The 24,301-nt window shown below is 49.2% G+C and overlaps 8 protein-coding genes across 8 annotated transcripts; 4 read left to right on the top strand and 4 right to left on the bottom strand.

The window, feature by feature from the left end:
- Positions 1–837: 837 nt before the first annotated feature.
- Positions 838–2,266, top strand: N7479_004583 (phosphoesterase superfamily protein; the record flags this gene model as incomplete). The annotated part of the gene is made up of 2 exons (XM_057252280.1): positions 838–1,392; positions 1,457–2,266. 2 exons carry the CDS (start codon positions 838–840, stop codon positions 2,264–2,266), a joined length of 1,365 nt encoding a protein of 454 aa, XP_057111605.1.
- Positions 2,267–4,598: 2,332 nt separating this feature from the next.
- On the top strand, positions 4,599–7,316 carry N7479_004582 (DUF3824 domain-containing protein; the record flags this gene model as incomplete). The annotated part of the gene is made up of 3 exons (XM_057252279.1): positions 4,599–6,339; positions 6,403–6,774; positions 6,841–7,316. 3 exons carry the CDS (start codon positions 4,599–4,601, stop codon positions 7,314–7,316), a joined length of 2,589 nt encoding a protein of 862 aa, XP_057111604.1.
- Positions 7,317–8,515: 1,199 nt separating this feature from the next.
- Positions 8,516–11,245, bottom strand: N7479_004581 (putative phospholipid metabolism enzyme regulator; the record flags this gene model as incomplete). The annotated part of the gene is made up of 1 exon (XM_057252278.1): positions 8,516–11,245. The coding sequence occupies one exon, from the start codon at positions 11,243–11,245 to the stop codon at positions 8,516–8,518; it is 2,730 nt and encodes a 909-aa protein (XP_057111603.1).
- A 1,533-nt stretch (positions 11,246–12,778) lies between these two features.
- On the bottom strand, positions 12,779–15,788 carry N7479_004580 (Mg2+ transporter protein CorA-like/Zinc transport protein ZntB; the record flags this gene model as incomplete). The annotated part of the gene is made up of 4 exons (XM_057252277.1): positions 12,779–12,849; positions 12,901–13,103; positions 13,177–15,243; positions 15,310–15,788. The coding sequence occupies 4 exons, from the start codon at positions 15,786–15,788 to the stop codon at positions 12,779–12,781; spliced, it is 2,820 nt and encodes a 939-aa protein (XP_057111602.1).
- A 773-nt stretch (positions 15,789–16,561) lies between these two features.
- On the bottom strand, positions 16,562–17,869 carry N7479_004579 (Tm-1-like ATP-binding domain-containing protein; the record flags this gene model as incomplete). Its single annotated transcript, XM_057252276.1, has 1 exon — positions 16,562–17,869. The coding sequence occupies one exon, from the start codon at positions 17,867–17,869 to the stop codon at positions 16,562–16,564; it is 1,308 nt and encodes a 435-aa protein (XP_057111601.1).
- A 793-nt stretch (positions 17,870–18,662) lies between these two features.
- On the top strand, positions 18,663–20,339 carry N7479_004578 (fungal specific transcription factor domain-containing protein; the record flags this gene model as incomplete). The annotated part of the gene is made up of 3 exons (XM_057252275.1): positions 18,663–18,797; positions 18,853–20,021; positions 20,081–20,339. 3 exons carry the CDS (start codon positions 18,663–18,665, stop codon positions 20,337–20,339), a joined length of 1,563 nt encoding a protein of 520 aa, XP_057111600.1.
- Positions 20,340–20,986: 647 nt separating this feature from the next.
- Positions 20,987–21,895, top strand: N7479_004577 (TIM-barrel enzyme family protein; the record flags this gene model as incomplete). The annotated part of the gene is made up of 2 exons (XM_057252274.1): positions 20,987–21,074; positions 21,144–21,895. The coding sequence occupies 2 exons, from the start codon at positions 20,987–20,989 to the stop codon at positions 21,893–21,895; spliced, it is 840 nt and encodes a 279-aa protein (XP_057111599.1).
- An 897-nt stretch (positions 21,896–22,792) lies between these two features.
- On the bottom strand, positions 22,793–23,335 carry N7479_004576 (uncharacterized protein; the record flags this gene model as incomplete). Its single annotated transcript, XM_057252273.1, has 2 exons — positions 22,793–23,092; positions 23,309–23,335. 2 exons carry the CDS (start codon positions 23,333–23,335, stop codon positions 22,793–22,795), a joined length of 327 nt encoding a protein of 108 aa, XP_057111598.1.
- Between the last annotated feature and the right edge of the window lie 966 nt (positions 23,336–24,301).

Below are 24,301 nucleotides of genomic sequence, written 5' to 3'. Positions count from 1 at the left end.
ATAACCAAATCCAGCCAGCCACTTGAGGTTGTTGCTGGCTACAAGGTTGATAACAAATCACCGCCTTTGCTGACCGCACGGCCGCAGGAATGCACGAGACTCAAGTTCAAGCGTGATCAACTGCTTAATTTAAGCGGCATCAAATGTTACCTTTCGCAATGATCGACACTCTGTTCTGGGTTGTGGAAGTGGCACTTTGTCCCGACAGTGCTAGCGTGGAAACCCCCATGGCAGTTGTCTTGTTGTGGATTCCACACGGCACGAAATGGACCAAATAAAATTGCTAGCAAGCCAACATACCTAGTTTGGCCAGGCAACTCATGACCTCGTTTGCCAGGGTCATTCTTCATGCGTTGGCAATTTCGCAGTCTGTGCGAGTGCTTGGCGTGATAAAGCATCCTCGGCCTCAACGCTCACTATGTACGATGTAGGCGTGAAACACAACATTGCGTGCTGCTGGTACCTCTTTTATGTGATTGAGGTGCCTGGAATTCCATTCCAGGGGGCCAATCACTTAGGAATTATGGGGAAGATAGGATGGTCGCCAATCGGGTGGATTTCAGATCGACGTTTTCCCCCGCCATGTGAGAGTGTTAATTTATATGACCCCGCAGCTTGACTACCACTCTCCATACTCATGCTTCTAGATAGGACTCCTTCGAGCCGAATCTCCAGAGCAACACGTGGAACAGGATCCTGGAAATTAGATATTTCTGAGGAATGCCAGGGAGATTTGGTTAAATGCAACATATAAGACACCAGATCCTTTGATTCAGACCTCACAAAATCAAGCACTCTGGCCAAAGCTTGGATTTTCGACCATATTCTTGATTCATAATGAACTTCACTGCCGTTCTTGGCTTGTTGGCCTTTGCGGCGGCAGTCTCCGCTGACCCAAAGCGATCCCCTCATTCTTCGGATTCCATCGCGAATCTGAAAAGCAAGATTAAGAATATTGTCATCTTGGAGATGGAAAACCGCTCCGTGGACAACCTGCTTGGCGGGCAGACTCTCAAGGGACTGGAGAACCCTATCAACAACGGCCCTTTCTGCAACCCGTATAACTTGACCGATGCTTCAGCGGGCACAGTGTGCAGCTCTGCCAAGGACTTTGACTCTGTTTTGGATGATCCTGATCACTCGGTGACTGGAAACAACATCGAGTTCTATGGCACTTTTGCCCCCAGCAATATCCACATTGCCGAGGGCACGCTCACTCCCACCCAGCATGGCTTTGTGCATGAGCAGCTACGCAGCTACGGGGACGATGCCGACAAAGCTTATCTGGCCAAGCAGGTCATCAACTACTATATCGAGGATGAGGTTCCGGTAATGACTGAGCTGGTGCAGAACTATCTCACCTTCAACCACTGGCATTCGGATCACCCTGGCGTAAGTCCGAGCAAATTTCCATACTCTATATCCGCCGCGTATAGCTTCTAACATGTGTAAATAGCCTACCAATCCCAACAGGGCCTTTGTGCTCTCAGGTACATCTGCCGGCCACGGCACCAACGATAACGCCTTCAACGTAGATGTCCATGCCCTCACTCAACGTTCTATCTTCCAGCAGCTCTCAGAGACCAACCACACCTGGAAGAACTACTACACAAGCTCTAATATGGTCGACGCTTACTTCTTTGACTGGACATTTACAAGTGGTAACGCCGACAAAGCAGTCCCTCTAGACAACTTCTACAAGGATGCGGCAGCTGGAAACCTTCCAGAATTCTCCTTCGTCGATCCTAACTGCTGTGGCGTGGGCACAAACTCCATGCATCCAACCGGCCTCGTCTCCGAGGGCGAGCTCCTCATCAAGAATGTATACGACGCTGTCCGCTCCAGCCCGCAGTGGGAAGAGACGCTCATGATCCTCACCTTTGATGAGACGGGAGGATTCCACGACCACGTCCCGCCCCCACTGGCTACCCGTCCGGATGACATGACGTACACCGAGACAGCGCCCAGCGGTGAGCAGTATACGTTCTTATTCGATCGTCTCGGTGGTCGCGTCCCGACCCTCTTGATCTCGCCGTGGATTGCTAAGGGCCAGGTGGAGCAGAAGGGCACTAACTCGGATGGAAATACTGTGTCTTACTCTGCTTCTTCAATCCTGCGCACTCTCGGCTACCTCTGGGACTTTGAGCCTTTCACGCCTCGTGTTGGCTCTTCGCCTTCGTTTGAGCATCTGATTCAGGACACAGCCCGCACTGATACCCCTGTCACATTGCCTGTGCCCAAGGCATTCAGAAAGGTAGAGATTTAGAATACTACTATGATGTTGCTTCCTACGTTTGATTGTGTATAAAGGGTTTTCAACAGCCTAACAAGGGTAGTTGCAAGCCCACTTCATAACAATGACAATTCTGTTCGGTATAAACTTTATCAATCTCTTTTGGGTATGAGTGAGTACAAGTCATATCTCATAGCCCTGAGTACTTTCCTGTCACTCAAAGACTTCCCTCCCTTGGTTACAGTGGCCGCACCGCTGGACATGTTGGGTGATCGAGGGTAAACTTCAATTGGAAACCACACCTTAGGACAGCAACTATATCACGAGCACATCACGAGGACTTAGACGAAAGTCCCTGGTTATATATAGAAAATTCCTCTGTATGGTTCAGGCTTTGTACAGCCTTCATAGATTGCACACCGTAGAGGCCAATGACTATCTTTCTAGTTATCACACCCAGAAGAAACAATATGTCCAAAAATATGTCTAAAAAGAACATACAAAAGACATAACCCGTTATCTTACATATAACGTCCGCGATATAATCTTGAACCTGATAAATCAGATTATTGAAATCTTATGTCGGTGAGGACAGAGGCCACATACGGGGCCGACTAGTCTTGTAGAAATTGAAAGACGTCACGACGAACCCTCGCTTTAGCGCTGGCCCCCAACACATATGCAATACGAGTCCAAGGGTGTGACAGAAATGCATATTAAGCACCAGACGTCATTTTCGTACTACATATAAAATCGAGGGATTCTGTCATCTGATTCTTGGTCTTGAAACATAGATTTGACAAGCGCTCGGGTTTAAATAGCCTGGGGCGAAGCTGGGTGAAGCTGGGTGAAGCTGGGTGAATCTTCACAGTATTGATACCCGCCCCCTTGACTCATATCTGATCCTGGGTATGCTTTGATATCAGGAAACCCAACAAAACTTAGCGCTTGGGGGGATTTCGGAGTTAATCTCATTCGTTCTCCATTCTCCATTCTCCAGTTTTTTTTTTTTTGGCCTCCGTATACAACAGGGGCTATTAATTTTTTTTAATTCTTTCTTGTATAATATTATTGATATTTACTTCACCGCATCTTCACGACGTTTTCAAAGCCTTGGGGCGAAGTGGACTCAGCCCTTCACTATTGTACCCATTGCATAGTACAAAGTACATAAAATAATATGACGCCCCGCATGAGATTGACGTCATCCGCGGGGCACAAAGAAAAGACCAGGGCGCTTTGGAATCTACGCCTCTTATTGCTCTGGATGTGATACAAATATCTTTCGGCTTTCTTTGTATGATGTCAACTCGCTTAGTGGAATCTTCTTCAGATACCTGTGTTGTACTTTATATATAATATACAATATAGAAAAAATATTTTTTTTATGGCAACCTAAAATACTAAGAGGCCAAGATTACAGAATATGTGGATCGTAGCTAATGCCCTATCAGTTGAAGCAGGAGGTGCTCTCATGACTTGAATATAGCGCCGATCCAATTCTCCAAGTCTTGAATGCGCCTGTCAATGCAGATGACATCTGGACTGCAGATGAGGCTGCATTTACAGTATGTTGTACATTATGTACTTTGTACCTGGCGGTACTGTATGTATCAAAATATAGTGTATTAGAACCTCGGGTCACTAGCTAAAAACCATGGAATCAACCCGAACCAGTAGACTAAACCCATGGATTGATAACGGGAAGAACCAAACAATAGAAGTAAACAAAATACGACAATTCTCAGCCTCGACATCTGGTTTCGAATGTGTTTCGCCACGGCCCCGGGCGAAGGTATCAACCCTTTTCTAAGAGAGCCTCACGTGGCTGCCATTTATCTTCTCTGCCTCTGACTTTTTCCCCCCATTTCTATTTCATATTTTCTCTCATCTTATATTCATGAAAAGGTTGTTCACTGGTTTACCATATTTCAACTCTTCACCTATGCACTCCAAGTCCTTCAAGGCCGATATTGTTTTGCCTGCAGATTATCTAGTCTGAGGCTAAGCCGGTTGAGTGTGTGCCGATACTCCGCTCTCTGCCCTACAGAAGACCCGTGGACGGCTTTCATCATCCTGAATCATTATTCAAAACCCACCGGGCTTTTGCTGGCTTTTCTTGGCTTCGATTCGTTTGGCTGAGACAGTTGTTACCAATCAGAATCAGGCTTCTTGGCTTCTACTGGAATCATCTTCGACCATTAATCACAGCCCTCTCTGTACCTCTGCACACCCCCACTTCCCTGCCGCCCCCCTCAATTCCCTGCACTGCGCATCTTACTTTTTTTTTTGTTTTATCCTTTCATCTATTACCTTCTCGACTTATTCCTCCATCACTTCTCATTTCTCACCTTTATTACGTCCCATGTCGTACACTTACAGAGACCGCGAACGAGACTGGGACGAGACCCGTCCTGTGTCAATCAAACGCTACGTCATTCCTGCTGAGGACGAACGTCGAGACTTCATGTCGAGACACGATGACAGTTTCGGCGGCGAGCGCGAGCTGGTGATCCGGCGCAAGACGGATCGTGATGAACCAGTGACCGTCTCGCGCTACGAGCGAGAAGTGGAGTATGAACCCACGCGCTACGAGAGAGAATACTACGATCGTGAGTACCTACCCCATACCAATCGTCCACACTCCCGATCCGTGGATGCCCTGGAACGAATGGAGCAGTCCCCTACTGTCACCACCATTACCACCCGAAACATACTTATTCGTGAAGCTCGCACCTCGTATACCAACCCCCGTGAATCCGAGTATGATGTCGTGCGCCGTTCCGAGGGCGACGAGGATCCGTATTACTACCACCGTCACCGTCGAGTCCGAGAATTCGACGAAACTCGCCCCCGGCGTGAGTTAAGCCCTGATGATTCAGTTTCCCAGACGAGTCGCCGCCGCCGCGGCGATCGTGATCAGGACTACAGCAGCGATGATAGCATGGTCTACATCCGAAAGGAGACCCGTGACTATGACGACCACTCTCACCACCGACGTCATATGGCAGAGGGTGCATTGGTAGGTGCTGGTGCGGCTGAATTGTTACGCAGCCGCAGCAAAAAGGAGGGCGAAGTCAGCCATGGCATCGGCCGCATTGGTAAGACTGTTGGCGCCGGTGCTCTTGGTGCAGTCGCCGTGAATGCTGCATCGCATGCTCGTGACTACTATCACCGTAGTAAGAGCCGCCACCGTGCTCATTCCTTCGACGATGAGCGTTCTTCCCATCGTCACAGCAGACATGGCCGGGGTCGTTACAGTCGCAGCCGCAGTCGGAGCCGCTCCCACTCGCGCTCTCGTACAAAGACGCTGGTTGAGTTGGGACTTGGTGCTGCGGCCGCGGCTGCTGTTGGTGCGGCTTTAATGCGTAGCAAGTCGAAAGCCCCAGAACGCAAAAGCCGGTCTCGCACTCGCTCCCGTTCTCGAGCTTTTAGTCGGGGTCGTTCAGAAAAGGATGGAGAACATGGCAAACGCAGCATGTCTGAGCGCCGCAAGCATATGGCTGAGGCTGGACTAGCTGGCGCGGCCGTTGCTGGCCTGGTTGAAAAGGCCCGCAGCCACTCGCGCTCTCGAAAGGGTGAGCGCTCCCGCTCCCATAGTCGTCTGAGACAAGCCCTGCCCATTGTCGGTGCCGGCCTTGCCACTGCTGCTGCCACGGGTCTCTATGAGAAGAAGAAGAGTGACAAAGAAGAAAAGGAAGGCTCGAGCCGGGGCCGCCATCGCTCAAGGTCTCACAGCCGCGCCCCGTCACAGTCCTTCCCCGATCCAGCTCGCGACTCAGCCGGCCTGATCGAGTACGGCAACGACCCAGTCGCAGGTAGCATCCCATCTGAGCACTACTACGGTCAGCGCGGCGCGCCCTATGATGCACATGAAGCATATGCTCCCAGACGCCATACCCGCAGTCGTAGTCGTAGCCGAGCCCGCTACAGCAGCTCATCCGGCTCCGACCGCGAAGGTCACCGCCAACGAAGCAAGAAACACCGCAGCCGTTCAAGAGATCTCGCGGGTGCCGCCCTGGGCGCAACAGGACTCGGCTATGCCGCACACAAGTTCAACGAGCGTCGCAAGTCCAAGGAACGCGAGCGCGAGCGCGAGTACTCCAGTAAGTCCCTACTTCCACCAATTTCTACCTAGAAATATTTACCCTGACTAGTGGTGTAACCAGAACATGACGATAACGTCCACCGTGATCCTTATGAAGAATCCTATGACCCAGAGCCATACCCGCTTTCCCCACAGCAGCCCCCGGGCCCCCCGCCCATGGCTGACCCCAACTACTACCCCAATAACAACTACAATTACCCCCCTCCTCCGGGCGACTCAACCTATAACCTGAACTCAACCCCTGCTCCCTACAACCCGGCAGACTACCCTCCTCCACCTGGCGCTGCCCCGCCACCACAACCTTACGCCTACGGCGCTGTGCCACCAGGAACAGCACCAGGACCGGGACCCGAGCAATATGCACCTCGGCCACGTAGGGCTGATGAAAATGTGAGCTCCTCCACTCTCTCTACTGCAAACCATGCGCACAAGGGTGGGTTCAATGAACCACAACTGTGACTGTATAGAATAACAATAAATGCTAATATCCAACTAACAGGTCTAAACATACACCCATTTCCAACATCTCTACCCCGGTCAACTAGTCAACCACCACAAGTCTCGAAATCAGTCACTTTCGACCTGACGGGTTCGCCACAGGATCCTGGCTACGAGACCGATGAGAGCGACTCTACCATTGAACCGCATTCTTCTTCGCATCGCGGACATAGAAGCCACCGTCGCGATCGAGATCGTCATAGCCATCACCATCGTCATCATCACCACCGCTCCTCATCTGTCCCTCGTCCACCTATGCCTTATCCTAGTACTGCTTCCAGTCACCATCGACATCACTCCTCAGCCCCAAGACACCACGAGGAAAGAGACAGGAACAAAGTCTCTGAATCAGAGTCTGACTCAACTATCGACCTACCCGGCCGCTTCGACGGGCAAGGCCGTCTTCTTCCTGAGCGGGATCCTGCTGTGGAAAAATTCGAGGACCTGGTGAATAAGTTTACCAAGGTTCTGTTCTAGCGGGTTGCTGTGTGGTGTTTCATTCTTATCCCTATCCCGTTCCATCACATTAAGGTTATATCTATTTCTTTTGCGGGTGGATTTTCTGCTTTGATTGACTTGATTTTTTACATTTATCCCCATTTCTTTGGTATTTTATTTCCTTTTTCCCTTGGTGTTTTATCCTGGTTACAATGGTTATGAATGATGCCTGGCAATAATAACGATTTTATGATATGAATGTGTGTTCGGACAGTACAATGCTTGTTGCTTTTGGTTTTAAGATGATATAGGTCATATATGCAATACCCCTTTTTAGTAGTTCCTTTTATGGATGCTCTCGTAAAATGCTAGGGATGTGACATACAGTAGGAACTAGTGAGAGTAGGGTTCAGCTATATACCACTTCGTTTATGCGTGAATATCATATGCCAAGTCAAAAAGACAGGCTTAATCACATAAAAAACATATCTGTTCTTACAAGTCTTACTAATAGGTGATACTAATAGGTAATATATCCGAAAGCCCGAAAGAATATCCATATCCATGTTTACAAGGGTCCCCCCCAAAAAAGGGAAAATATAGACACAAAAGACCCTCTGATAGTATGAAAATATCCAGAGCCTAACCCGTCTCGTATTCGAAGACTGAGCTAATAACGAAAAATTTCTTTTCCAAAAGTCCTGCCGTACAAGAAAGATAACACAAGGCCAATTCCCAGATCAGCCAGAAACCAGACAGAGAGTACAGATACAGTGTTTTTTTTTTCACATCAAAAATGGACACGGAAAAGAACCTTGAATAGAACCTGGTAAGAAAATATGGCGGATTGCCGTGTAAGGAATGGATGGAGCGGTATGTAGAAGATATCACATCCTCTCCAAGGAAGTGACTATCAGAAAAGAAAAAGCCATATCCAAGAACGCTTTTTTTTGTAAAAGACAAGAGGGAAAAGGACGACAACTAGACGGAGTTGATCCGTAATAGAACTTGTCCAATCCTCAAAAAAACGAAAACTGCAAATGGGGTATACTGCGGAAAGAAGTCTCAAGGGAAGATAGGGCCCATACTGCGCTGTATGATGTATACAGAGTGGGCCAAAGACATAGGCTCTTTGCTTTTCGTCGTGTTACATGACAGATTAAATAAAAGTAAAAAAGAATAATTAATAGAAAATAGGGCTGTCGTAAGTCAATGATATCGATCTATCGCTAAATTGGTTATGCCGTAAAAGGTCGTCTCGAATCCCCCGCGGGCGCGGTGGAACGAGTATCGAGTGGAAGGAGAATAGATGGTGCGCTTCTTTGTGGTACAGAAATACGCACTGTGCCGTTGTTTGGAGGTGCTTGTTCTGGATCATTGTCATCGGTATCGGGCACCACCTTGATGCTAGAGCTAACAGATGCCGAGAGGTAGCGGGAGCTAAGTGGAAGTTGGTATTTAATGATGCCGCGGACAGTCAATTCAAAGGGGTGTTGAAGGACTCGCTCCCAGCGCTCTGTGCCTCCAGCCTCAGTTTTATTTCCTGGCCGGCCCAGACGGATCTGTCCTTTAGAGTTGGAACTCAAATGATTCCAAGGAGATGATTCGAAAGATAGTGGAGAATCGAAGTGGAACACGCGGCCAAGCAACATAGATCGCGGATCGCCTTCAGGGTCGGTTGGGGGATCAGTGCCCTTGTCAACTCCGTCGGTGGTGTGCGGGTCAGAGTGGCCAGACATGGCTTTCTTGACACAGTCCACACGGCCCAGACACTTCACCGCTTGTGACAACTGCCAGCGACGTCGGCTTTGCTCCACGCGTGGGAACTTATCTAGGTCATCATTCTCACGCCAAAGTTTGTCGCTTCCAACATACCGACTCTTTGCGAATATGTTGAGATCGGTGTCGTCAATGGTCACAGGGAACAAGTTTGGATTGATGGCTTGCACGTTCAAATCCAACATGATTTCCTGTTCCGAAGCCAACACGTTTTGAATCGCAATAACCTGGACATCTAGAAGGGGTTGGGTTGCCGCAATGATGAAAGAGGTAGCACCAGCAGCAACAAGCAGCAACATCATGAAGATAACGGCGCATGGGCCAAATCGAGCGAAAAATCCGCGGTCCCGGTGCGCCATGTACTCCATTTGCCTCAAGCTTGCACTGTTGGGTCGTCGACCACTTCGACTGTGGATTGTACGTGGCGTGCCTACTAACGGTGTGCGTTCATCGTCCGCACCCTCTGCCTCATAGTCATAGCCATGGAGCTCACCGCCCTTCCTGCTACCGCTCATGGTTCTGTAGTTGGGGCTCAGCCGGGTATTGCTGTGGCGTGAATGCCTATAGGTATTCCCGATAAAATGGCGCGGAGACTTTTGAGATTGACTCTGCGACTGTGTACTGTCGTTATCAAAAAGATTTGGGTGCACGCCGTTGCGGGTATGACGGCCAAAGTTGTGATGCCGGGGAGTGATGGTTCCTCCATTCCCATCAGCTCTAGAAGAACGCGAAGCCATATCAGCCTCGACGCCATCGCCATCTATGCTGATATTGTAGGGGTTGGTGTTGGTAAACTTCATGCTGCGTTTGCCTGTCACGCCGTGAGAAACATCCCGTAATCCCAACCCTCGCGTACGACCAGCCAGCTGATCCGCTTGACTCGCCATGGAGGTCGCACTAGGAGTCCGAGAATGATACCGGGCTGGTCGAGAAGGATATGGATCTGGTGGGTTCGAATCATAAACGAAAGTCTCGTCGGAGTCCGAGACATCTGCCTCATCTACTGCATTGGCCACTCTAGCCTCGAAAATGTCCGCTTTGCTTGTTGCGGGGCCTGTTGAGATGGCATTGGGTCGACGGGTCTTTTTCTTTTCTTTGCGTGGACGAATCGTCTCATTGGAAGGTTTCATGCGAAGTGTTCCCTGATCTGCACGGGAAGCACCGCCTCGCTCACCATTTCCCACTCCCATAGAAACCTGCGGTATCGAGCTAACTGTCTCTGTTTCCACAATCATGTTGCGAACTGAGCCATCGACAGGCTTTCCACGAGCACTAGCACCGAGTGATGTTGTCGATCTTTGTGACATGAGAGTTCTAGGTGTCTTGACTACACTAGGCGGCTGTGGACGAGTCTCTTCCTTTGGTTCCGAACTTCGATTCTCACCACTGTCGCTCCCACTCCCTAAATTTTGATGCGGAGCACGTGGAGCCGGGTCTTCGTCGATCCGGTGCAATCGTGACTCCTCCGGGATCACCGGCTTGGTAGGAGTGTCACTGGATGGGGTAGATGGATTGCTTGCCATCTCCTCGACTGTTTCCAGGGAAGACCCCTGCCCTGCAGGGCCTCTAGTGACAGTCCTGGTTGTATTTCGGTCCGGTTTGGGTGCGAAATCCTCCAACGGCAATGAAGATCTTTTATGTGATGTATTCGGAAGGGTCGAATCCAAATCCGTGCGACGGTTCGCAGCCCATGGCATATTGGACTTTTCCGGACTGGCAACATTGGCCAGCGAGTCGACAGGAGTGGAGAGAACAAGAGATCTGACGGGAGAAGAAGACGAACGTCGAAGGTTCGGTGCTGGTGAGTTTGTAGTTGGGCCAGATGTCAAGCCGTTAGAGTGTCGGGTTGGACTGGATTGATCTTGACTGGTATTTCGTGAGTGTGAAGATACCCGGCCGGGGGAGGAAGGATTGTAGGTACGCGAGGATTGTCGAACAGGGGAGGGTTCACGGGAGGAAACGGCGGAGTTCGTGGCAGACGCGGGAACGGAAGCGGTAGGAGGATTCGGAAAAAGCTTAGGCACCTGAGACATGGGTTGAGTCTGGGATTTAACGATAGACTGTTCAATCATGCCATTTTCGCTGGCCGATCGATGCACCGGGTCTGACGCTGCCTCTGCATCCTTCGGCCCTCTGGACGGACTAGAGGCGCCGTTAAGGTGAGGCGGCCTCTCGGACTCCGCCGCCATGGTCCCTGACGAGTCAGGATGGGCTGACACGACGTAGACAAGTCAGGAGACCCGAGAGGTAGCCAGGTAGTTGGGCAGACACAAGGCCCAAAAGGGTAAGCCAAAAAGAAAAAGCAAGGCACTGCGCGCCTAGGCAGGGAAAGCTCGACGGTGAAGAAGTGAGTTGTTTTGTTGTTGGCAAGAGCGAATGAGATATCACGAGGATTGAACGGGATGTTGCGCAGAATACGGGTCGTTACACATATGAGGATACAGCAGGACGAATAGCCGAAGACCACATGCTGTTGCCCGGTAATCGGATTCTGTACAGGAACGCACAAGCGAAAATGGCTGCAGCAGGCGCAGGGGTTGGGGAAACTGGAGAGATGGAGATTGTTTAGAATACCGGGTGGGCCTGGTCACAGTCCATACATCAATGTGCCGTTTTGCTTTGTTCCGGAAGCGCACAAACAAGGCCTAGAACGAAGGAATTGAAGATGACGAGATTTGGTTGGCGGATGTAGGGCAAATGGAGACCCGCCGATCCGGCTCAACGTTTTGGCTTGACTGGTTTTACGTTGTTCTGGAGTGGCGTCTGGGCTGCCAAATGCGCAGAGAAGTCGGTGACCAAAACCTCGGTGAAAAGTGGCTGACAGAGAGGGTCAGGTTTGTGAGCAAAGGCCAATGATCGTGGTCCACGTCAAGAGAGGGGGTCACTGCAGGGAAGCACACGAATTGGTCTAGAATCCAGTTTTTTTCTTTTTGAAAAGGGAAAAGAATGTGAATGTGATAGAAAGGGAGAAAGGGGGCTTGAAAGATGAATTAAGAGAGAGAGTAAGCTGAAAGAGCAAGATGAAGTCACTTGATTTTGTCTGGGGTTGATGACAGGTATGTGACAGGTGGGTGACGCTAAAAATGGTAATAAATGGTAATAAAACATGCAACGCGCAGAAGATAATTAATTACTAATGTAAGGGAAATACAATGACTTCATGCCACGGCCTTGACCTTTTTGTGTACATTTCAACTATAACTACATTCAACTAGTACTACAGAGTACTACATTGAAGATAGACTATTTTTGGTTTCTTTGGCCTCGAGCAGTCGATTATCATTCAGATGGTTTATATTTAGGGCTACATTTTCAAGGGTTTCAACATCCTTGTGGTCTTTGTTATCGAAAGGACAAGGAATCCTGAACGCCACTAAAACAACCAAGTAAACAAGGATAAAATCAAGGATTACTTATTATCTACTCGTAGGTGCAGATTACTACAATGTAAGACTAGGTGTATTAAATGTGGAAAATTGTGTTTAATTAATGTACAGTTCTATCCAACCTATAGCCAAAATATGTACATACTATAACCTCCCAATTAGTTACACCAAAGACTAACACATGCATCATATATCGTCAAAGAGGCCAAAAAGAAGAAGAAGAAAAAAAAACTCACAGGTTCCCAATATAAAGCAAATAACCAAACCAAAATCCAGGGTATCGATCCAACCGGCTGAAAACCAAGTAGAAACCAAGATAGGAACTTCGTCGTACGTCTATACAATTTTGTAGACTCTTTTAGCAGTCCAAACAGATACAAATGCAAATACAAATAATCCGGCAGTAACTATAATGTATTAGCAAAATAACTCAAGGAAAAAGGAAAGGGAAGACATACTACACCAGAACCATGTCAGGCTATCAATTTCCTGACCCGGTACCTTAACGTTCATCCCCCACATGCCGCAAATGATGTTCATCGGCAGGACAATTGTACCAAGAACAGTCAGCTTACCCAGAACATCGGCAGTATGTTCCTGACGCTCGTTCATGAGAATGTTGATCTGCGCTAGATAATTGGAGTGTGCGCGGGAAAGGATTCTGGAAGGAAACAGTCAGCGTTTGTTGCAATGAATGTTTTGCAAGAGCCTTGAAAATGAGGTAAAAAGCTTACGTTTCGTAGTGTGTAAGGTTACCCGTCATCGTCATAATGTGATCCTGAATGTCACCTAGGTATAGACCAATCTCTGATTTGGGTGCAACCTCCCACTGCTCATTGCAACGCTTGGCAAATCCCTTGACTACATCGGCCTTGTTACTGAGAAGTCGATACAGCCCCATGACCTTCTTACGGCATTCTCCCACTCGCCGAAGCATCTCGCCTGGTCCGAATGAAGGAAGCACACTGTCATTGGACGATCCTTCCTTGCTTCCAGTGGAAGAGTGCATCTGCATGATCATCTCGTCGATCTCGTCAACCTCATCTTCAATCGCTTGGATCAGCGGGCCGAAGACGTCAGTAATGTCATCAATCAGTGCATATGAAATCCAGTCCGAGCTGAGGATCAGATAATCCATCAGTTGGCGAATACGCCGCCGCACATTGGCTGGGTGAGGTGTCTGCGAGAAATGGAAGGATATCACGCCTTCGCGGAAGACCACCACATACATGTTCACTGGCTCAAGATAGTTCTCACTGTTGGTATCCTGCTCAAAAGTGCGGTAGTTGACGAAATAGTAGCTGCGGAACAACTCGACTTTCTCTCGAGCTTCCTGCATCATAATGTCCTCTGCCGTCAGCGCATGAATCCCAAACGCCTTGGCAATCGTACGCATCTCTGCATCTGTCGGAGACAGAACATCTAGCCAGAAAGTGGGCCGCGGACCGTACCGTTTAGGTTTCGGGTTGGGGGTAGTGCTGAATGGGGCGTTTGAAGGTGCGGGCGAAATATCTCGTTGAGAGTCCGGGCGCCCTTCGCTGATGGCAGATAAACGCGAGGGTCCTCTGGCAGGCGGAGCATTGCCAGAGATAAGGTCACCTGTACTCCGTCCATTTGGAACAACAGTCTGAGCCGTCAGCTGAGGATTGACATGCGTTTGGTGGCCTTGCCCTTGACTTTGGGTGTCTGCGTGAGGTGGTGGCTTGCTAGCAGGATGGGTTGAGTTATTGAAAGGTGGATTCTCCATATAAGATTCCTCATCCGTGTCCTCGTCTTCCGAGGAATCCTCCAATTCGGGGGGTTCTGGAATAAACAAATCGCGGAAGGTACCGCCTGGTTGTACCAGCTCGGAGATGGTTTGGGCGTGAATGGTGCTCGGGAACTCCTCGTTGAAATATGTGAACCGATAAGGTGCATCGTCCTCTTCCCGTCGCCAACCTTTGTACTGAGGGCGCAATCGGCCTTCGATGAACATGGGCTCGCTGATCCTTTTGACTCGAAGGTCTCCATTGCGCTCCTCTTTCTCTTCACGGCTCCATTCTTCCAGCGCGGAGAGATCGGGCCACCGCCGATGTCTACGCCGTCGACGCTCACCGGCTTCATCTCGCATTTGCCTTGGTCCCTCGTCTCCCAATTCGGATATCGCTTCAGTAGGGAAGCATACGTCTCCCTCTGCCGGTAATCCTACTGTCCGGCGTCGCCGCATTTCATGATGTGGAGACAACATCGGCGATCCAGGTGCAGAGGATGGTGCAGAATGTGGGCGCAAGCCATTTCCGTCTATGTCAATCAGCGTATCGTTGAGGATGTTCAAAGAGTCCCTGCGATTCTCCATTGACCGAGCCAGTGAAAAGTCCCACTCAGCCCCGGTTACCACCGCATCATCGTACTTCATCTCCGGGCCCATCTTTGGGGACCCGGGGGTCGATGGCGGGTTGTTGACATCGTAGTCTCGCTCCACGGTGGGAGAATAGAGTGGGCTGCGATTGTCCTTTGGCGAACATCCCGAGGACATAGTTTGGGCAGAGGGCTGTCGAGCACGCGATGAGAACAAATTCGGGCGAGTGTCTGTTCCATACCGGCTGTGGCTGGACGCATGGCCTGAAACTGGCCGCATCAATGGTGTCCGGTCATTGGGACCCTCTTCGTCACTATCACCATTGTGATGTTGGCTCCGTCCTCCCCTCGGGGTGCTGCGTGATTGCCCATCGTTCGATCGGAAGACATTGGATATTAGAGAGCTCGGGCGGAATGACGATGCAAGGCGACTGTCACGACGAGGTCGCATCGAGGGTTGGTCCCTGCTCGACAAGAAAAATTAGTATTCGCATCAAGCTCTGAGATCGCTCAATATCATGAGATCTTACCGGTGATCTAATAGTGCATCGCTCTCCAAGCTTGTACTACTCAGATTGCGCCCCAATTTGAAGAACGACGGGTTGTCCCTCGAGGTTGGCCGATCGGCCTCCATTGAATCTCTGACACCTCCAGCACCCGAAGTCTCCCCAAGGCTATCATGGGATTCCTCCCGGCGAGATGGAATAAAAGACTGGTGTCGATTGCGACGCTTCCGATTACGGTTCTTTTTGCGTTTAGAGGACTTGGAGGGTTTGCCAGCAGCACTATCAGCGGGGGGTTCGAAGCGGGTCTCGTTGGCTTGCGTAGCCTCGGAGACGGATACCGGACCAGTGCCTGGGGCCCGACCGCCGCTCATTGGGCCATAGCTAGCGTTGTTATCAGCAGAGGGTGGGTAATCGCTGCGCTGTAGACGTTTTCTGCTAGACGAATGCGAGGAACGAGGCGGTCGGGGTGCCGCTCTGCCAGTCGGGATCATGGATGGATCCATTGTGACCGCCTCAATGATTGGGTTGCGGCGGAGGTTAGGTGTCTCCAGTACAGAGCAGCAGCTGTACGGAAGTGGAGGAGAATTTTCAGCAGCTCATCAACCAATGGAGCCAGGCCAACGCAAACAGTGTTCTGGATGATCTAACTTCCTGGATCACGCAAGACTCGCAGTATGCAAGATACCCAGATTCCCATAAGATCTTACTAACGCTGATAATCACGGGGAAACCGACATCGGCATGGTGGACAGCGCTGAAGGGATGAGCTGCAGCTCAAGTTGGGGGATGACGCGGGTGGCAAAGCCAGAGTGGGACATCCCAGGACAAAACCAAAGAAATTCTTAACCTTGGAAACCTTGAAAATCTAGAAAAGTTCAAATATAAAAATGAGAACAAGTTGTGCACAAGGTTGCGTATACAAGGTGTAGTGTATCGGAGAAAGGAGAGTCCAATACAAAGAGAAATTCAAGGCTGTACTTTGTAGATGAGATTCTGCCTCGGATTCCATGGGACAACCCTGGAGGCTTTTCCTAAAACGGGATTGATGAGGTCAGCACAACTATAAAATTCATTTGACTATGGATAACATGGCCGTTGGGGATATGTAATCTTCTTAGATATGCAGTAAAGAAGAATAAATGCAAAAGTAAACAAAGACAAGATCCTTGATACTACCGGGATAAGCTGAAGAACATCTAGCAGACGATAGGGAATAATGATATATTAAAAATTCATAACCACACACTGTTTGCCTGATAACCAACGACAGACCTGTCTAGCTCGCTATGGCACTGCAAGAGTGCTTCGCCACCAGGGCCATAAGCCGATCCGCAATGTCAATTGCAAATCCATCATCATTTATATCTCGCTCATCCGATACCACTCTGATTTTGCTGTCCTTTAGCCCGGAGCGTAGAGTATCAGCAAGGGCGGCATCGGCGTCAGCATCTGCAAATGCAGAGCCTACTGTCCCAATGCTACTCACTCCGCCCCCAGGAAGCCACACCTCAACCATACCTGGGTCCTGGGCAAACCGGTCTAGTTTGGCCAGCATGAACTCCCCGACTTTCCGACATTCGGCCGCAGATGTTCGCATTAAAGTCACATTCGGATTATGTACAAACAGTTTGCGGTCGCGGTATTGGTCTGGCACTGTGTTGACCGGACCAAAATTGACCATATCCGTAGCTCCAACGGAAATGATATTTGGTATTCCGCGCTTAAGTGTCATCTCCAGGCGGCTGGTTTCGCAACTCATAGTCCCGCCGGCAATGAGATCGCAGATTTCGGTCGTTGTGATATCCAAGATGGCATCTAGACGGCCTTCTTCCACCAATCGTTCCATAGCCTTTCCCCCATGACCAGTTGCATGAAACACGTAGACCTCTACAGAATAGTTGTCTTCCAAGTGACGTCTCACATGATCCACACACGGGGTTGTCACGCCGAACATAGTAATGCCGACTCGAACCTTCTTCTCTCCTTGTTGCTTGTCCTGCAGAGTTCGAGTCCGGCGTTCACTCAGCCTATGTTGATATGTCGACGCCATACCAAACATGGCGCCAGCTGCATTCCCTAGCACTTCGCGGAGGAGCCAATTTGTGCCCGCGATGTCCACGACTGAGTACATCAGGGTGATATCGCATTCGCCCACCACTGGTCCTGTATTCCCTGATGCGACTGTGCTGACGATAAGTTTGGGCAGGCCAATGGGTGCAGCCTTCCTCATTACGGCGGAGAACAGACTCGTTCCTCCACTGCCGCCAGCACCGATGATTCCGTGTATCTCCGTCGTTCGCAGTAAATCGCTGACACACCTACTGACGCAGCTAATGAGGAGTTCAATCACTTGCCCTCGGGGCAGAGTCAATATCTCGGTTCTGTCGCCGGGCGCATACTTGGCTAGCAGGTCGGTATGTGTTATGGTAATGACATCATCGCTAATAGCTTGACGGCCACAATCAATCAAGGTAATTTCTAAGGGCGTCGTCGAGAATCGAGTGGCATTCTGCAGCTGATTGTAGAGATATAAGATTTCTGCCCGCTTGGTGTCGAGGGTCCCTAGAAGGATGATATGTGGCATGGTGGGTGAGCTGCAGGAGCACTATAGAGAATTTACTGAATGATGTGACTATAGAATTTAACTGAACTGCAACAGATGCTTGTCCCAGTGGAGCCTGGCATTTGGTAGAATAATTATCTGATGATGGTGGCCAAGAGCGGGAAAACAAAGTGGAAATTATCCCCGCTTCTCCGTCTATCTCCGCCCTCGACTGCAACCTCATCTAGCCAAACCCCCAAGCAATTCTACGCCCTTGGCGTTATTGATTGGGCCGGATATCACTATGTCCGCTCACAATCCGCGCCAGCGCCTTCCGGTATCCTGTGAGCCATGCCGCGTTCGCAAGATTCGATGTCCTCGGGATGGCCCCTCTTGCGGCACTTGTATACGACGTCGTGTTCCTCTAGAGCAGTGTATCTATAGTACCAGAAGACAACCCAAAACACGTTCACAACGACAGACGCAGCAGTCACAGCCACAGGCTCAGCTACTGGAAACCCCCTCGTCATCCCCTGACATCCCTCTCCCACCACTCGCCGGAGAACCCAACGCTGATCTAGTAGCTCGGATAGAAAAGCTAGAGCAGTTATTACGTGCAAATAACCAGCAGCAAGAAGCGGTATCATCTCCGCTAAATGTTCAGTTGGACTTAGAGGTAGAAGGGACGCGGGGACCAGAGCCAGCAACAGCCTTTGCAACGGGCACCCTCATCCCATCCGCTTCAGGGCATGTGCGGTTTCTCCCTGCTAGCTCCGGTCGGCGTATTTTCCATCGAGTTTCCAAGGAGGATCCCTTTCCAAGCCAGGAGAGTGCCATGATTGATACGCCCAGCGGACCATATCCTTTCGGTGAACACGATGCTGAAAACAGACCTAATCTGTTAGCAAAACTCCCCCCGACGGAGTACTGTGACCAGTTAAAGGATCTCTATTTCCAGTCAATTGCACCCGTGGGTTTTTAAACTTCCGATATCATCAGGATGACTGAAAGTAACAAAAGAAAAGCTTTTTCCTATCTTACATAGCCCTACGTTTCACGAACGGTATCGTCAATTTTCCAAGGATCCAGATCAGGCTTCATTGGCATGGCTTGCTCTCCTCTTTGCTATTCTGGGCACGGCTGTCCTCGCACTGGAAAATGACAGCCTGCTGCTTAAGAATCTCAGCCGCAAACCTACCTTTTTGGATCGAGTCACTGAGCTCTCGGAGCGGTATTACACAGCGGCGATGAAATGCCTCGAAGCAGATCGCTATCTATGGCGACATAATATCTCAACACTGCAGGCACTGTTAAACCTTATTTATGGGATTCACCATAGCCATGGCCAAACATGGACTCTTCTAGGCCTAGGTTATCACCTAGCGCTTTCGATCGGCTGTCATGTTGACCCGACCACATTTTCCTTGGATATTGTCGAAGCTGAGGAGCGTCGCCGCTGTTGGCTAGGTCTGGTCACACTACTCTGTAACCAAAATATGGCGATCACCGGGTTAGACATCTACCAGTCAGTGTTCTCGTCACGCGTTCTACCCCCAGCCGAGGTGTGGGATGAAGACATCATCCAGGGACAACCTGAACCGATTGCAACGTCGGTAGACATCAAACCTGTCTCGTATCTCATTCGAAAATCGCGCCTCTTTCAGATTTCCTCGGAGATCTGTAACCCCGTTGTGGCAGCACGGCCGGACGACCCGACAGCCCTCCAACGCCTGGACGCGGCCATCCGAGCGGAGTTAGACCCATTGGAGCAGAGTTACGCCTCAGTACTTAGGAGCAACTCATCAGTTGTTCATACCAATCTGCTGCTCAGTTTTGCCCATCACCTGGTTCTCATTCTCCACAGCAATATACTGAATGAAGGGACCTTTTCTCTGCCGCAGCATAGCTGGTCGAAGAATCGCTGCATGAAAAGTGCACGACGCGTTTTGGAACTACATGCCGACTTCCACCAACTGCCCCAGTTCAAGCCCTTCTACTGGTATATCCGTGGTCGAGGCGCTTTCCATGCTTTCCACGCCGCGTTTGTCTTGGTGTTTGCCCTTTCTATAGAGCCTCAAGAACCCTGTACAGTTGATGTAGTGCGGCTGCTGCATGAGTGCCATGCTCGGCTTGAAGCGTCCAAGGCGCAAAGTCAGCTGTGCACCCGAACAGCAACTATTCTTGGTCAAATGTTGTAAGTTGCCTACTGCATGTGACATGTGTTTTAGCTAGAACTGACGGACAACATTTTAGATCCAGCAGATGGATGACTGCCTCAGGACTGGTACCGGATGGATCACACAGTGCAGTACCGCAAAGCACCAGGTCAAATAGCCAGATGAATCCCACTAGCCAGCCCGTGGATCTTACTAATGACGATGCATTCATCTCAGAGAGTGTTGGTTTCCCTAGTCTAGTTCGGCATATTGAGCCGCAGCAATGGATCAACCCAGTGAACATGGACTGGGACCAATGGGATCTAATTATGAATACAATGGGAACTACATCTTGATCCATACGATCATGAAATCAATATATATCATGATTTGACGGATCCCTTGGCCTTACTCCAGGTGCGTTTCAGAATCTAGGACTCTTGTCAGTAACAATAGAGAGGTCATGATCATCCTCTTATGTCCGCGGCCTCCGCTGAGAGCACAGGTCCCACCAACAGTAACATCATACTCCGACAGCTGGAGACATTACCCGTCCCAACCATGACTAGCATACTTTCCTATAAAAAGATACTGTTTTTGTATTTCCACTTCGTACTTCTTAACGATTCTTAATATACTTGGGCTATTTCCACTACTATACCATTTGGGTATGTAGATAGTTCATAGCGATGATAGATAATATTCTTTGCGTACAAATAATTAGCCAAGGTAATATAAAACATACCATACGCTTGAAACGCCGATCTCTATGTCCCACCGACACCATTAGATTGGGACTAGTTTCACTGTCGGTGGGACCTATACCCGCCCCGCCTTAAACTGACTTATCTCCGCCCTCCGCCGTCCGCATCTGCATAAATCCGCCCCGCCTTCTGTGAGAAGCAATGATTCATGTAGTGAAATTCGAGTGGGACAAAAGAATCTCTCTCTCACTTTGACCTAAATTAAAAATTGATCCAACTACACATTTCCATTTCTTACTATGGCGCCACCCACCTCTCGCAGTGAGATTCTCGCTGGCCTACGCCGTCAAATCGAAGACGGGAAACCCATCGTTGGAGCCGGGGCCGGTATGTAACTAGTGACACCTGTCCCCTTCACCTCTCTACATCTCAGTTTAACTAATACTCTGCCATTAGGCATCGGTCTTTCCGCAAAATCGGTAGAGGCCGGCGGCGCAGACCTAGTCATTATATACAATAGCGGTCGCTTCCGCATGGCGGGTTGCGGTAGTCTAGCGGGACTGATGCCGTACAGCAATGCCAACGAGGTAGTGGTTGAAATGGCTGCCGAAGTCATTCCTATTGTTCAGAATATCCCCGTGATTGCGGGTGTCTGCGGTACCGACCCATTCAAGCACATCCCGCGGTTCCTGAAGCAGCTGCGGGAATTGGGATTTGCTGGTGTTCAGAATTTCCCCACGGTGGGACTGATCGATGGCAACTTCCGTGCAAACTTGGAGGAGACTGGGATGGGGTATGGTAAAGAGGTGGAGATGGTGCGGCAGGCGGCTGAGTTGGATATTCTGACGACGCCTTATGTCTTCAATGTCGAGGAAGCTGAGGCCATGACGAAGGCTGGGGCTGATATCCTGGTGGCACATATGGGTCTCACTACTTCCGGGCTGATTGGGGCGAAGACTGGAAAGACGTTGGAACAATCTGTTGTGGAGATTCAGGCAATCCGGGATGCGGCGGTGCGGATCAATAAGGATGTCATTGTGTTGTGTCACGGCGGGCCTATTGCGGCTCCAGAAGATGCGGGATTCGTATTGGATAGGGTGCAGGGCTTGCACGGCTTCTATGGGGCTAGTTCAATGGAACGACTTCCTGTTGAAGTTGCCATTAGGGACACCACTGCCGAGTTCAAAAAGATTGCCTTGAAGAGGTAGTTGGTATTGTATCTGGAGCTGTGCCCGAAGAGTTTTCAGCGAACTATAATGCAACCTGATGTAATGGAAAGCATGAGGAATATTTTGTATTCTTAGACTGGTATGCTTCAAATGCTTAATTCATATCCGTAGTAATCTGACAGCCTTGACCCTGGGAACTGGTTGGCTGTAGTCAAAGTCAAGGAACAAATATTGTGTAGATTCCAAGAAAACCGAGTTCGTTAACCGAGCCCTCGGGGCTTTCGCGAGTATAGATTGAACTAATCATACTGGCATCCAAGGCACTAGCCTGATCAAAAGAATGATGTCAGTGTATATATTTTTATCTTGTTAGCAGTCTGTAAAAGCATACCAAATTAGGTCTGAAAGGGGATTTGTATTCCCGTTGCAACAACAACTTCCAGTCGATTCTGTTGAAGAATAGGTGAGATTTGATTCCTCTTGCGCTGTGAGCAAAAGCAAATAGTCGGGTTTCAGCACAATAGCCTCATTATTAGATCCTAGGCGTCGAAAGACACAGGACCGGAAAATTTCGGCGGCTTATTCATAATAACGGTTTTCCATATCTGTCAGGAGAGAGGCGTCTACAGAAGATTAAATGGATGTAGAGACAACAACAGTAATTTCCCCATTTCAGGCACTATTAGGATTCATCCCCAGTCACAGCCCCTAAGAGAAGGGAAAACAACGTATAGGTATCTAAATAGAAGCGAAATACCAGAGCTAGACCTCCCAATCAAACGGGAACTCCTATATATAATTGGCCACAGACTAAGACTATCGGGAAGGCTGGCCTCGGAAATGGTAAACTCGCAGATAGCCTGGAAATTGTACACAGTACCGCGCCAAATGGCTACCGACTCCTTGTTGTCTATAAGTCGAGGGCGCTTCAAGGCTTTAACAGTAAGGTCGTCCTAGCGATAACAGGGGATAGGTCGGACCTCGGGTCCCGGCCAGATGATAGAGATAGCGATAGTTGCGAACCCGAATGTCAAAACTGCCGACAACCTCGTCGTCGCTGTCGCGGCCGCGGTTGTCGGAAAAGACAAGAGTCACAGGTTCACCCTTGTCATTCTCCTGACCAAGAGACACATCTAACTCATTCTCAGAGTTGGAGCAAAACTCAGCAGCCCAGCACAACATAGCCAACAACTCGTAACGGTTTCCAGCGAGACCAGCTAGAGTGTCACGGATAAACTATGTGCGCTACTATATATATTGGCCCTGGGCATGTCAGAGCTCATGCTCTGACATAATGGTCTTTTGGCCGAGCGGGAGCCAGTCATAACCTTCACAATATGTCAGTTCTAGACTAAGAAAATTGATAATATCCCACCGATCTTTCCCAAAGAATGGCAAGGTTCCAGTTAGCAGTTCGTACAAAAGAACCCTTAGAGTCCACCAATAAAGTACCTTTGTGTATGGGGAATTGGCTAGCATTTTGTCGTATACTCCGGATACCACAGGCTCCCCACGGTCAGGACAGGATAGTGAGTTGGCATTTTTGATAGTTGAATTTAGCAGCGACTTCATTCTCTATCGACTCACGCACTGTGGGATCGAAGTGAGATGGAAGTGAGATGGAGTTGACCGCGAGAGAAAGCAGGAAGCAACCACCCTATATGCCTTTATCTTATATGTTAGTTCATATTCACTTAAGTATATTTCCATCTGTTCCCCTATCCCTGACACACACCGTACATACCTAGTGTTTATATCCACCTATCCGAAGTACCTTATGGCTTTAGAGCCTCGATTGCGTATATTTAGATACATAGCCTGTTTTGGATATAGCCTGAGATGCAAACTATTCAGTTTATATATAAATATAGAAGGTTCATCCTTGGCTTAACATCGCTCAACATGGTAGCAGTATTAAAGATGCTGGGGAGTTCCTCGACTCAGATGATATTAGGCTTCTGAGCTGACTGGTATTTGAGATAGATAGCACCAGATTCCTCAGAAGTAGTGGCAGTGATGCCTTTGAATGTGATGATCGTTGAGCCTAGAAATCTGTGAGAAAAGGGGGAAGAGAGAAGGAGAGGGATAGCTAGGTACTTAAGTAGGTAGTAGCTAGAGCAAACGGAGACTAGCTAGAATAGACAAACGCAACCTGAAAGACAAAGAGTCGCAGCAAAGCAACTTTATGTCTAACGAATGAGCCATAACAAAACCAGAAAAGTATAGGGATGAAGAGTAAACAGACCCTGTGTCCACGAAAAAGTGATTTGAACCACTTTGGGTCTTCTAAAAAGAGTAGTCTTATAATCTCAGCTCAGGGCCAAGGGGTATATTGCAAGAAACAAGTCAAGTAGAAAGAATAAAATTGAAACAGAGTATTACATTGCTATGCCAGTAGTACAGGTCATCACTCGTAAGACATCAAAGCCATGGTAAATACACATG

This window comes from Penicillium vulpinum (genome assembly GCF_028829585.1).
Source record: "Penicillium vulpinum strain IBT 29486 chromosome Unknown utg000002l_segment0_segment0, whole genome shotgun sequence".
Taxonomy (NCBI): domain Eukaryota; kingdom Fungi; phylum Ascomycota; class Eurotiomycetes; order Eurotiales; family Aspergillaceae; genus Penicillium; species Penicillium vulpinum.
The sequence above is the reverse complement of the archived record's forward strand: the minus strand, read 5'-3'. Positions and strand labels throughout refer to the sequence as shown.